Genomic DNA, 13,360 nt, shown 5'->3' with positions numbered 1-13,360 from the left:
ACGGTTAGAAACCGACTCCATGAGGATGGTATGAGGGCCTGACGTCCACAGATGGGGGTTGTGCTCACAGCCCAACACCGTGCAGGACGCTTGGCATTTGCCAGAGAACACCAGGACTGGCAAATTCGCCACTGGCGCCCTGTGCTCTTCACAGATGTGACAGACCTGACAGAGTCTGGAGACGCCGTGGACAGCGATCTGCTGCCTGCAACATCCTTCAGCATGACCGGTTTGGCAGTGGGTCTGTAATGGTGTGGGGTGGCATTTCTTTGGAGGGTCGCACAGCCCTCCATGTGCTCGCCAGAGATAGCCTGACTGCCATTAGGTACCGAGATGAGATCCTCAGACCCCTTGTGAGACCATATGCTGGTGCAGTTGGCCCTGGGTTCCTCCTAATGCAGGACAATGCTAGACCTCATGTGGCTGGAGTGTGTCAGCAGTTCCTACAAGATGAAGGCATTGAAGCTATGGACTGGCCCGCCCGTTCCCCAGACCTGAATCCGATTGAGCACATCTAGGACATCATGTCTCGCTCCATCCACCAACGCCACGTTGCACCACAGACTGTCCAGGAGTTGGCGGATGCTTTAGTCCAGGTCTGGGAGGAGATCCCTCAGGAGACCATCCGCCACCTCATCAGGAGCATGCCCAGGTGTTGTAGGGAGGTCATACAGGCATGTGGAGCCCACACACAATACTGAGCCTCATTTTGACTTGTGTTAAGGACATCATATCAAAGTTGGATCAGCCTGTAGTGTGTTTTTCCACTTTAATTTTGTGTGTGACTCCAAATCCAGGCCTCCATTGGTTAATAAATTTGACTTCCATTGATGATTTTTATGTGATTTTGTTGTCAGCACATTCAACTTTGTACAGAACAAAGTATTCAATGAGAATATTTCATTCATTCAGATCTAGGATGTGTTATTTGAGAGTTCCCTTTATTTTTTTGAGCAGTGTATATTGTAAGTTTATTGGGTATGAACAGATGTATATAATATATGACAAAAATGGGAAATTTATTACATTATTGGGTTTGACCAAGTTAAGGGGATTTTTTTTCATTATTAAGTGATAATTAAGTTTTACATATGTTGTGTCTATCTGAATCCCAAAGCTGAAAACAAATGTGGGAAAAATGGTGCTAGATATGAAAAAAAACTAGGTAGATAAGCACACTTTCAATGTCAGATACACTGAAAGACATACATTGCTCATACATTGGTCTTTATCTAGGTTACTGTATTTGCTGAGACTCCTTTTGATATGGTGTATAAAAATGATTTACAAATAAATTACAGAACAATGTGAAGATCAGTTAGTTTGCTAACAAAATAAGCTTTCACTAGCTTGATAAATTACAGTAAGCTGACATTATTTTAATTATATAAATTAGATTGAACAAGACTGCACAATAGCAATTGCAATTAGAAAACATTCTGTGCAAAGATAAATACCAGTGTATGCATGCCATGCTTTGCATTGCTATCACTGAGATAAAGTCTTTGATAAAGACATTGTGTACAAGACTATGGGCCAGATTCATAAAACTACACATGCAGCATGTGTGGTACGGTAAATAAGATGCGTTCCTGTTCATAATGTCACCGTGGTGTGTCCTACACAAGATCCAGTCAACATCAACATGTATGTGATGTAATGCATATTAAAGACCAATGCTAAATGAAGCTGCCAGAATAAATATCATGAAAGTAACAAGAACAAAGAAACAAAGAAGACCACAAAGTTCACTTTTAATTTTATTACATTTAATTTGTCATTTGTAATAAATAATGTCTTTTTCAGATTCATATTAATTGCAGGATTTTAACTCATATGAATTCAAGTTTAACTTTTTTTAGCTTTTAGGAATTTAATTTGCAAATGTGAAAATGAAACATTACATGTCGACTAATAAAAATTAAGTTTTTACCTATGAAAATTCTTACTAAATCAATTTTCATATGTCATTTTCATGTGTGCAGTTTAGAATTTATTGTAAACTGAATTTATTGGAGAATTTATTGTAAACTGAAAAATAGGACTAAAATCTAAAACTGTCTGCAATAAAATCAATTTAAACATGCAATTAGAATTTCTGCATGGCAAATTACTCCTCACTTATTTGGATAACAAGCTAAACCTACTTTCCATACATAGGAGGGGATTTGCAAAACATTAAATTTGATTCAGGAAGAAGGTGCCGTTTTAATTTCTGTGCCAGTTGAACGTGTGAGAGGAATCTTTTAATAATCTCTTCCTCTATAACACCTACATTTGCATTTCCTATCACAAAAGTCTTCTTGCTCTTCTGCATTCCTAAAGGCTAGCCATGACGCTCTAATTTGTTAATTACTTGCATGTGTGACCAAACATGTCTGGAAAATTGTAGAAAATATCATTTAATGCACATCATATTCTTACTGGAAAAATTACCACCAGAGTGGTTCAGGTGGTGTTTGCGTGACTGTCTCATGCTTCTGATGCATGTAAATTTATACCTCGAACAGTAAAATTCTCCAGTTATTACTGTTTATGAATGAGCAAACAGGTTACTGTGATACTATTTGCTATCATCACAGGAAATCTGGTGGTGCGTTTAACGAATCTGCTCCAATGTATCAGCAAATAATGGAGCACTGACTTGCTCTAGTATTAGCTTTAGCGTTAGCTCATTGTAAATGGCAGCCTCCGTCACTGAAGCCTTATTAGTTCTGAGTATTAACATGTGTTCAAATTTTTCTTTGTGATACTGAACTTTTAAGTCTGTTAACACAAGTGCTATATTGTTAATGGTCCCTTAATGACCTGTGCTGTAAGTTTGACAGGCATAGCAAAAGTAACTGAGAAATCATAGTGTTTTTGTCAAAACATCTGATGTAGATTCAGTTCTTGCTTAAGAAAAAAATAAATGAGATAATAATTCCCAAATACGAAAAAATTGGGAAATGTCAGAATTTTTGTCAAAACTGCGTGAGTGGGATGTAAGAATTTTTTTTCTTAGGAACAGTTAATGGATGAGGCCCAATGTGAGCTACATCAATAACAGCGTGAGCTACATCATTGACCGCAACAAAGAAATGAAATAGAGAAATGTTTGAATCACACTGAAAAGGATCCAACTTTACAGTGAGAGGATGAGTTATGAATGTGTGCTGTAGCTGTAAAGCAGTGTGAAATTACATAATTAACACCACATGCATAGGCAAAATAATAAACATCCATCCATCCATCCATCCATCCATCCACCCACCCATTTTCTAAGCCGCTTCTCCGTCAGGGTCGCGGGGGGGGTGCTGGAGCCTATCCCAGCAGTCCTCAGGCGAAAGGCAGGATACACCCTGGACAGGTCGCCAGTCCATCGCAGGGCAGACAGACAGACACAGACAGTCACTCACACAATCACACCCAGGGGCAATTTAGCACGTCCAATTGGCCTGACTGCATGTCTTTGGACTGTGGGAGGAAACCGGAGAACCTGGAGGAAACCCACGCAGACACGGGGAGAACATGCAAACTCCACACAGAGAGGACAGCGGTCACCCGGCCAGGGAATCGAACCCAGGCCCTCCTTGCTGTGAGCGCTACCCACCACGCCACCGTGCCGCCCATAAATAATAAACATATGAAATGAAAAAAATAAAAAAATTTTCACAAGCTACATTTTCATGTTATACTAAATGGAATTTTTTAAAATGCTTTATAAAGTTTATCTATCTGTGCAACAATGACAGAACACAGAGCTTAGATACTGCGAGTCACCTTAGGCCAAATCTACAACTGCAGCAAGTGTACCAAACAGCCCATTTCAAGCCTGAGTTCTAATTATCAGACCTCATTTACAATTTGCAAACTGGGTTGTTAACTTATTGTTGGCTAATTAGCCATCTGATATCATCGAGATTATTAACTGGATTGTACTGACAATTAACCACTTGATATCATCGAGAAAATGAAAGGAGCTGATGACTTGTAAAAATTCATCAGTCTGCATACACAGGAAAATTAGCTGCTGAGGCCTTTTCTCTGCTCTTGAGAAACAACACATTCTTGCCTTGATGGTTCAGATAATTATTAACTGAAAATAGATTTTTTCCACATGAATCACCTGCAATGCTATTCAACATGCTGCACCGCCTGCTGACAAAAACAATGCTTTTTGTTTTAATCTCTGTAATAAGCAGAGCTATAATGCACATTGTGAGTTTGTCTGTTATGAACAGCTTTATATGATGTCTTTTTGCTGTGCAATTATGCAAATTATTTTTACTTACCAGAAAACACCATGATGTTGCTACACATAAACGGCTTCCGAAAGGAGAGTTCCTTTGTAAAACTACAGCATCCTCCCATTACTCTCATTCTCGCTCACTCACTCATGTCTAATTGGAAACTCTCTGTAATTAGCAGAGATTTGTGTTTATTTAAATGATAGTGTATCATTGTGTGATGATCACAGCATTCACATAAGCAGCAGTTAGCATGGAGCTCAGATTGTTGCCCACTCTGTGGGCAATGAGGCAACACTATAAGAGGGAGAGGAGGTATGAGTGAGTACAGCTACAGTATAGTGCTCACTGGAAGGCCTCACTGACCTGTCCATGCACTGCTCATAATTGCTTTCTTTTACAGCTCATCAGCTTGTAAGGTTGGACAAGATTTACAGACACACTGTTTGTAATGAGAGACAATAGTGTACAATGCAGAGTTTGTTAACAGCTTGCATTTGTGAATGTAGACCATGCCTTGGTAAGTGAGATAATGAGAGTGGGGGGACTGGGGCTGGAGTTCAGCATGGCTTCTGTGGGTCACGAGACGGCCGACACCTCTATATTAAAGATCAAGTACAGGTGTGGACAAGGTGAAGGAGAAAGGGGAGGACGTAGGACGTGTGAAATTTCTTCACAAGTAGGCGGAGTGAAGGACTAGTATTTATAGGAAGCTGGTATTGAAAAGGAGGAGTTTAGGTGTGGTCTTTCCACAAACTTCAGTTATATTGTTACGATGTGACTGAAACCCAGACGCTCGCGGATGAAAGGTTAAACGATTTATTCGTCTGGCTAGCAGCCAAGGAAACAAAAAAGGGGCAAAACACAAAGGAGTAGTCAAAGTACAGTCCAAAAGTCCGATAACAAATCCACACAACCAGCAAATGTACCAAAAGGGAAAGGCAACAGACGTAGTCAAAAACACGATTCTAAACGGTCTAAATCACGGTGAGACAAGCAATAGCAAGAAGAATGCGCTCAGTAAGTTTTTAGAGAAAACAATACCTCGCACTGACTGACTGTCAGAGCCAGGCTTAAATGCTCAGCTCTAATGAGGCACAGGTGACATTCATCAAAAGTCTGGGTATTGTGAGCGCAGATAGGTGGGCGTGCCTGAGTCACATGATCTCCCAGGGTGTTCTGGGAGTTGGAGTTCACTCGACGAGCTGAATGCGTGACATATTTATAATCATAATTCATATATGAATATCGTATCAGGCTGGATACTATTTGCATATTTCACTGAAATGTATTCCATACACCCAAACGACATACTCTTCTTTTGTCATACAAATTGACTAGCTTAGCTTGGACGCTTTCAGTGCAACAAACTACAAACTTCTTTCTTTAAAATGAACATCCTTACTTTTTATTTAAAGATGATCAGACCAGAGTAGATTTGTATGTATTTGTATTTTTTTCTGTATTTAAAGGTTAGCTTTGAGGACCTCTGTCTACAATGATCTTATTATACAAATAAGCTAATTGTAGACTTCTGTAATGAAATAAACTCTTTGAGAGAAGTGATATGTTTTGGAGCTACCCACTAGAAAAGATGGAACTTCTTCACCTAAAACTTTAAATCTGATTAAACTCATTTGTATAAGTCTAGTGTAGGTCGATGTTCATATTAAAAAGCAAGATCTGTTGTTCAAGATTTTCTAGCATGTTTTTGCAGTGTCACCACAGAAGCAGCTAAATTACATATTTCTGTTCTGTTTTAATCCATTGTGTTTCATCTCTTTGCAGTTATTACAGCAGTTTATTGTTATATGTGTGGCTTTTTTTAACCTTTTTGTAATTAGTATATTCTAGAATGCACCTTGACCTGTCCAGTGTGTGTCCTGCCTCCCGCTAATGACAGCTAGTATAGGCTCCAGCACCCCCGCAATCCTGAGGGAGATGCAGCTTAGAAGATGTGTGTGTGTGTGTGTGTGTGTGTGTGTGTGTGTGTGTGTGTGTGTGTGTGTGTGTGTGTGTGTGTGTGTGTGTGCGTGTGTGTGTGTGTGTGTGTGTGTGTAATGCATCTTATTTTAATCACTACAAGATTTTATTTAAGATCACTATAAAAAGTTTCCCTAGTATTAAAGCTTAAAGCTTTTTCTAAAATTTTCATTTAAAGAAATTTTGTAGCAAATGAGATTGTAAGAAAAATCTCAAAACAAGACTCGTACACAGGTTTGTGCTAATTTAAATTATTATGACACCAGATCAAAGTTTAAAATCTAGCCACAAACCAAAGAAACATTTACTGATGTTAAGATTATGAGATCATTTACACTTTTTTCTTTATTTTAAGGAATCTCATTCAGTTTTTTTCTCACCATATTGACAGATAATTTTGGCGGATCCAAAACTTTTTTTTTAATTTGGTTTATTTTTTCTTCTGTTTTGGCTTTTTTACTATGAAGAAGGACGCATCCTGCTTCATTTTATTTATACTTGTATTGACTGTGAGCAAAGCAATTAGTTCACCATGTGGTCCGTCTCTGACCAGCTCTGAATGTGGTTTGAGTGATCTGATCGTAATCAAATCACAATGCGGCCTGAGTGTATTTACACCTGGCTTTTCATGGAGTCAAGTGAAATCTGAATGTGATCTGATCATTGAAAATGCATGTTGATGCCAGGTGTACAGCCTTTTAGTTTCCTGCCTGCCAAGATTTGATCAGCACAAATACTATAGTCCAGCTCTATAGAACAGCTGGAAACTCAATGCTACACAGCAGCTCTGGACAAAATGCAACACAATTTATCATTAAATTAAAAGGGATTTTGACAACATTGTGTAAAAATTGTGTAATTTGCAACAAAACAGTTCATATATTTCCACATTTGGAGGCCATGGACAGCTCAGTTGTTTAGGGATTTTTTTTAAACCATTTTTGTTATTCAGATTCAGTCTGCATTTTTCAACAAACATTCATTTGCGCCACTAGCATAAAAGGCCACCTGTACATGATGGTTGAGCTGGTTTTACTGATTTATCTTTGTGTACATAACTATATGATTTAGGTGTGTATGATTTAATGTACTACCCACTGACATACAGAACAATAACTAGGAGATGGACCAAATATGCCCATATAAATCCATATAAAGTCTTTTCTGTTTGATATATTTCCACAATATCACATTATAATATTTCCACAATATAACAATATCATCTGCCTGTGTCTCAACATGTTATGCTGTTCAAATCATAAAAGTCAAAAAGCTGTTTAAAAATAAAAAATGTCAAGATAATACAATGCAGTACTGACATTTTATTTTCTGGTTTATGCTGGTCTGGAGGTGGTTTAGCTGGTCACCCCAGCATGGTCGTGTTGGTCACAGATGTAGTCGCCTGCTTTTTTGTTTTGAGCTATGCAAATATTACTTCTTGAGATGTTCAGGTATGTAGCACACATACTATAGGCTACCATACAACATAGCTTTGACATAAATGTGAAAATGTTTGAAAGTAATTAAAATGTAAAATTCAAGCCCCATTATTAATCTTTCATTTTCACCACATTGCTGGCTAAATCAGCCAGCTTAAGCCTAGTTTAGTGCTTAGGTTTGGCTACAGGCTCTGAAGTTGGCTGTATTATTGGCCATATTAGTAAATATATGGGAAATTCAAGTTGCTTTGTGTTACCTACTCATTACATACTACAATGAGCATAAGTTAGTTCACTGTTAACTAGCACATGGATGTTAAAGTAACATCTAACACAAATAAGAATCCAACAGGTACATTTGTCTCATTAACTCCATAAGCAGACAGGGTCCTTTTCATGAGCTGGTGTTTGACAAAGACAGACACTTATAACGTGTTAAATACATAAATTTTCAGTAATCAAATACAAGTTGCTATAGAGAAAAAGAGGCAGAGTGAGAGAGGTCCATTAAAATCAGTGTGATTTATTAAAGGCTTTAATGTGTATTTTCAGCTGAAAATAAATATGTAAATAAATAGATGGTTAAATAAATCAAATTAAGCAGGAAACTGGAGCCAAATCAGTCAATGAAAAATTAATGGCTAATAAATGTGATTAGAAAGGTCCATAACAATGGAATAGGGGAAAAACTGTGGTAAAATAGTTTGATAAAAGAAAATAGTAATAATATAAAACTATAAAAAATAATATAAAAATAATATTAAAATCTAAAAAACAAATTGACAGACTATTTTTGACCTCTCTAAAAATTTGCTCCTAGTTACAGCCCTGCAGGTCAGCACACTTACTCAGAGATAAGTCTCATGAAGTGAATGGAAGGGACAGAAAGAGAAGTTGTGAAGTTGTGCTTTCAGAACAATTTCAGAATAAATCTACACAAGGATTCTGTGAAAGCTTAAGTGGGCTTGAGCAACAACAACAGACCAGGCAGAGGAAAATGTCATAAATAGCTAGAAGTCCAACCCCTCCCCCACAGACCACACGTTAACTGCTAGGGTCAGATCATCCAAAATCAATAACAATAAACACTGCATGAACAAACAAGGATAGCTGAGTGAAAATGTCAGCTACGGAACACTACATACCTTTTACGCTCTACCACAAATCGGAATTGTGTGACAGTATTTACAGCTCATTTCCTACTATCTCTGCACTGAAAAACACTTTCAGATTTTTATTACAGTTGTCATTTTGTCCTTGGCAGACTTTGGGGAAGCAATTCATATATCATCGGCTGCTCATTTCAGGAAGCTTATCAGGAGTTCAGCTCTAATAAGTTCTGCACTCATGACAGTCATGACTGATCTGGACACAAGCCATTTATACCACTGGCCCTAGAGACGTAAAAGCAACAAGACATTTAACTGAACTTAAACTGTATCTGCCTGCTGAGTGTGTAAAACACCTGCAATCTATTCGCTTCATCAGAGGCAAATGACAGAGGATAATAGCCCAAATGCAGAGTAATCTAAATAGCTGTGAAAATCCTGCCACAAATCTTTCAGGCCATTTCAGTGAACTTAGAAAACATTTGCAGTCAATTATAACATTATTATCTTATTATTATAAATGAGTATATTCAGAAAAAGTAAGCCACTGGTTGCATTGCCCTTATCCTCTGGCACCATAAGTACCAGGGTCTCTTCCCTCATCCCTCTTCTGCAATCTGCTCCATGCATACACTTTAATGTACCCATGTATTTACATAAAACATCAACTGGTCATCTTTAGCTTTACATTTTGTACATATGTTCTTGTAAACTGTACACAACTTTATACATTTTATAATGTAATTATACATGCATATAATACACATTAAACATATTTGGTGACAACTGCACCATCAAGGAAAATAAAGAGGTTCTGAGATTCTGTAGGTCTTGCATGGCCTCAGATAGGTTTGGCGAAAGCATATGGCAATTTGTTTGCGGTTGTAGGGTTTGTGAGAGATTTTGTGGGGCTCTATGACAGTTTGTCAGGTTTTGTGATGGTTTGTGAGAGGTTTTGTGAATTTGTGTCAAGGGTTTGGAGGTTCTGGGAGAGGTTTTACAGTGTTTTGTGAGAGGCTGTAGGACTTTTTGAGGGTTTTTGGGGTGTTATGGTTGCTTCTGGTGTTCTGTGAAAGGTTTATGAAAGATTTTGGGCTTTTGTGAGGTTTCAAGAGTCTGTCCGATGTTATGTGAGGTTCTGTGAGAAGCTGTAGGATTCTGTAAGGGGTTTAGGTGTTTTATGACAAGTTCTGTGTGGTTTTTAATGTGGTTCTATTTAGGGTTTTAAGGTTTCCTGGTGGTTTATGAGTTTGTGTGAAGGCCTGATAGGTTCCACAAGGGGTTTTGTCAGGTTCTCTCAGAATCTTTTGCTTATTATGACAGGACTAGCAGGTTGTTTGAAGGTTGTAGGATTATGTGAGAGTTTTGTGGAGTGTTATGATTGGTTGTAGTGTTCTGTTAAAGCTTCTATGAAAGGTTGTGGGCTTTTGTGAGAGGTTCCAAGATTCTGTGAGACATTATATGAGGTTCTGTGAGAGGCTGTGGGATTCTGTAAAGGGTTGTGGTGTTTATGAGAGGTTCTGTGCGGTCTTTATGTGGTTCTGTTTAGGGTTTTAAGGTTCTCTGGTGGTTTTTGAGTTTGTGTGAGGGCCTGGGAGGTTCTGTGAGGGGTTTTGTTGGGTTCTGTCATAGTTTTATTTGTTTATTATGAGGGGTTTATAGGGTTGTAATGTTGTAAGCTGTGAGATTCTGTAAGAGGTTTGAGGAGTTTTATTAGAGGTTCTGTGAGAAAGGATGTGTTCTGTTTGGGGTTTTAAGTTCTATGGTGGTATGTGATTTTGTGTGAGGGTCTAGGAAATTCTGTGAGGAGTTTTATCTGTCAGACATTTTACTTATTATGAGGGGTTTATGGGATTGCTGAATGGTTGAGAGTTTTATAGCGTGTTAGGAGAGGTTTTTTTGTTCTATGACAGGTTACAGGGTTTTGGTGAGAAGTTATGTGAGGTTCTGTGAGAAGCTTGCAGTGTCCTATGATTGAGTGTCCTATGATGATGAGGTTCTGTGGGATACAGTCAGGGGTGGTGAAGTTCTTTGGCTTACCTTCTGCACCCTGAGCCCTGATTTGAGAGAGGGGCACAAGCAAGATGATCCCTATCATCCCCAACCACCTCACCAGCCACGAGCCCCTCCTCATCTTCACTCACTCACTCAGTGCTGTCTGCCCACCTGAGGGAGAAAAAAGGACAATGCAAAAAGAAATTATATCCTTTGAGAATGCTGAGACTTCTTTCATAAGACAAATTATATCTTTTCACAAATGCACAATGCACTCCGCCCCTCTTCCAATACAGGCAGGCACAAACTCTCCCTTAATGCAGTCAATAACTTCTCCATGGCAGCCTTCATTTCCATACAGACTCAATCTACAAAAACACAATAAACTCAGTGTTAACCTGGTGGGATCTGTAAGAAGAAAAATTGGGTCTATGTTGCTGCCAAAACAACATGACAGTAGTAGCGAATGAGATTGGACAGTACATAAGCGTGCCTGAGGACAAGGCAGAAATTATATAAACATGTGCTACTGGGAAAAGTCCAAATCCTAAAGTAATTTTCAAAAATCAAAGTTTAATCTACTCATTCCGAGTATTTGATGCACAATGACAGATCACGTTCTGGCAGTGCACAAAGACAAATGCGATTAGGGCATTCATTTTTTGCATCCCTACTGTGTGCTTAGTGCTCGGCTGTCTCTGCAGATGTAACCCGCATAATGTAAGTGATGTAGAGATAAGCTTAAAGATGAGTGTTTGGGCTTGATATGCCACCTATATTCACATTCACACGTCCCGGTACATAGACTCTGCCTAAGGCTGCTGTAAGCTGCTGAATCTAGTTTAAAACCATAAGGAGATGTGACTGAGGTTTTGTGTGAGTCAACGTAGTTGTCTAAATGCGACATTAGTCCTTCCTTGCTGCTTCTATCACTCTTTAATCCCAATAGAACTGGTCTCTGGAGCCCTGTGTATGAAGCATTATCATTCCTATTTTGGCTTTCCACAGAGAGCTAAAACAACTGTGACAAAAACATAGCATAGCTACAGAACAGCATATTAAAAACAGGGAACCCCCCCTCCTCACCACCACCACTACCTCTCTCTCTGTGTCTCACTCTCTCATTCACACTCATCTTTGAAGTTGAAACTGTTCCCAGTGTCTCTAGCAGAGGAGGGGTGTAAGCTTGGGATGCAGCAGGCCTTTGATCAGTTTCATCCACTAGAGACAGCAGGACTCGGGACTAAGGATTTCACTCCAGAGAGAGCAAAAGCCTCAAACACAAATGCACACAACACAAAAATATGCATCCACCATGCATACACCAGAGTGATGCACTGTTTAATACAGTTAAGAACAATTGTGTTGTTCATCAGACTAATCAAGCTGCTCCTGTCAGCCTTCTCTCCATTCTTACAGACCCATAGTGTGGAGAAACAATATGGGCTGCTTTTTTTATAAAAGAATTTGATTCTGTATGTAAACACTGTTTCAAAATGAAACATTCAGTCCCCAGTTCATATAATCCTAACAGGAAAATCAAGCTGTAAAAACAGTCCATTTGGAATTTGGAATTTCCTTGATGTCTTGAAAACCATCACATTTATATGTAGTACAGTGTTGGGCAAACGTTTTAGGCAAAGTATATTTAAAAAGCTGGGGAGTGGGCAGTGAGCATTTATTTGATCAGAAAATATATTACAACAACACAAATATTAATATTGTAAATAGTATTTTACACATATTAGTGTGTTTAACCATTTCCAAACCTCTTCTCAAGGAGTTATCATCTGATGCTTGGTTTGGATAAGAAATCCTTCTATAAGTTAAATCAGACGTGCTGCTGATGGCAGTTAACAACTTAGCGTCCTGAGGAGGAAACCAAACTTTGTTCTTTAAACAAAGATACCTTTCCTAAGAAATAGTCGAACATGACGATAGGAGAACGAGGCTACTGCATCAAAGAACAGTTAAAAGTCTGAAAGCAAAGTTCAAGAATCCAGGACATGAACCAAAGAAGTGACCGCACCCTTTTTTACAGTGAGCTCGAACACATTCTGGGTGATGAGGCCAGCTGTCAGTCAATGAAGCATCATGATGGCTCCTGTGATGCTAGCAAAAACGAAACTGAAAGTTCCAGGAGCGACTGAGGTTCATTGGCAGTCATAATTGTTTATCTCTGGATGAGCTGTGTAAAGCAATGTGAAGCATTGTTCTTTTATGGGACAGTTTAGAAGTGAGATCTATTCAGACTAATGTTGCACAGAGGCCACATTTAAAAGATTAAGAAGCAAACAAAATAATCGTATTTGGTGAGAAAATCACATTTGGGCCACTTTTACCTGCTGTGTGAACGTAGCCTAAGTTAGGAGTGTTTCTGACCAGAATGCACTTTGAATGAGCCACAATAAATTACAGCTACTCAGAAGTGAGCTCATTCACGTGAATCAGGCTTAAAGGCACAGTAAGAAAAATGCCTGTTTGATAGTTGTGGGTTAAAAGAGTTTGGAAAAAGGTCATGTAACATTAATTACTACTGTTTTGATAAATGAACCCAAATAAGTGTTAAATGTGGTAAATACAAAATAAAATACAAGACAAATAT

The 13,360-nt window shown here is 38.6% G+C and overlaps 1 protein-coding gene across 9 annotated transcripts in view; it reads right to left on the bottom strand.

The window, feature by feature from the left end:
* The window catches only part of pcdh15a (protocadherin-related 15a), a 332,115-nt gene that overhangs the window by 206,245 nt on the left and 112,510 nt on the right, over positions 1–13,360 (bottom strand). For all 9 annotated transcript variants that reach the window (XM_037538811.1, XM_037538812.1, XM_037538818.1 and 6 more), the window contains exon 2: positions 10,801–10,926. In XM_037538811.1, coding sequence (XP_037394708.1) covers positions 10,801–10,894 — 94 coding nt within the window. In that variant the 5' untranslated portion in view covers positions 10,895–10,926. The remainder of the gene's footprint in view (positions 1–10,800; positions 10,927–13,360) is intronic.

Source organism: Pygocentrus nattereri, chromosome 5 (genome assembly GCF_015220715.1).
Source record: "Pygocentrus nattereri isolate fPygNat1 chromosome 5, fPygNat1.pri, whole genome shotgun sequence".
Taxonomy (NCBI): Eukaryota; Metazoa; Chordata; class Actinopteri; order Characiformes; family Serrasalmidae; genus Pygocentrus; species Pygocentrus nattereri.
This window is presented reverse-complemented; position numbering and strand designations above follow the sequence as displayed.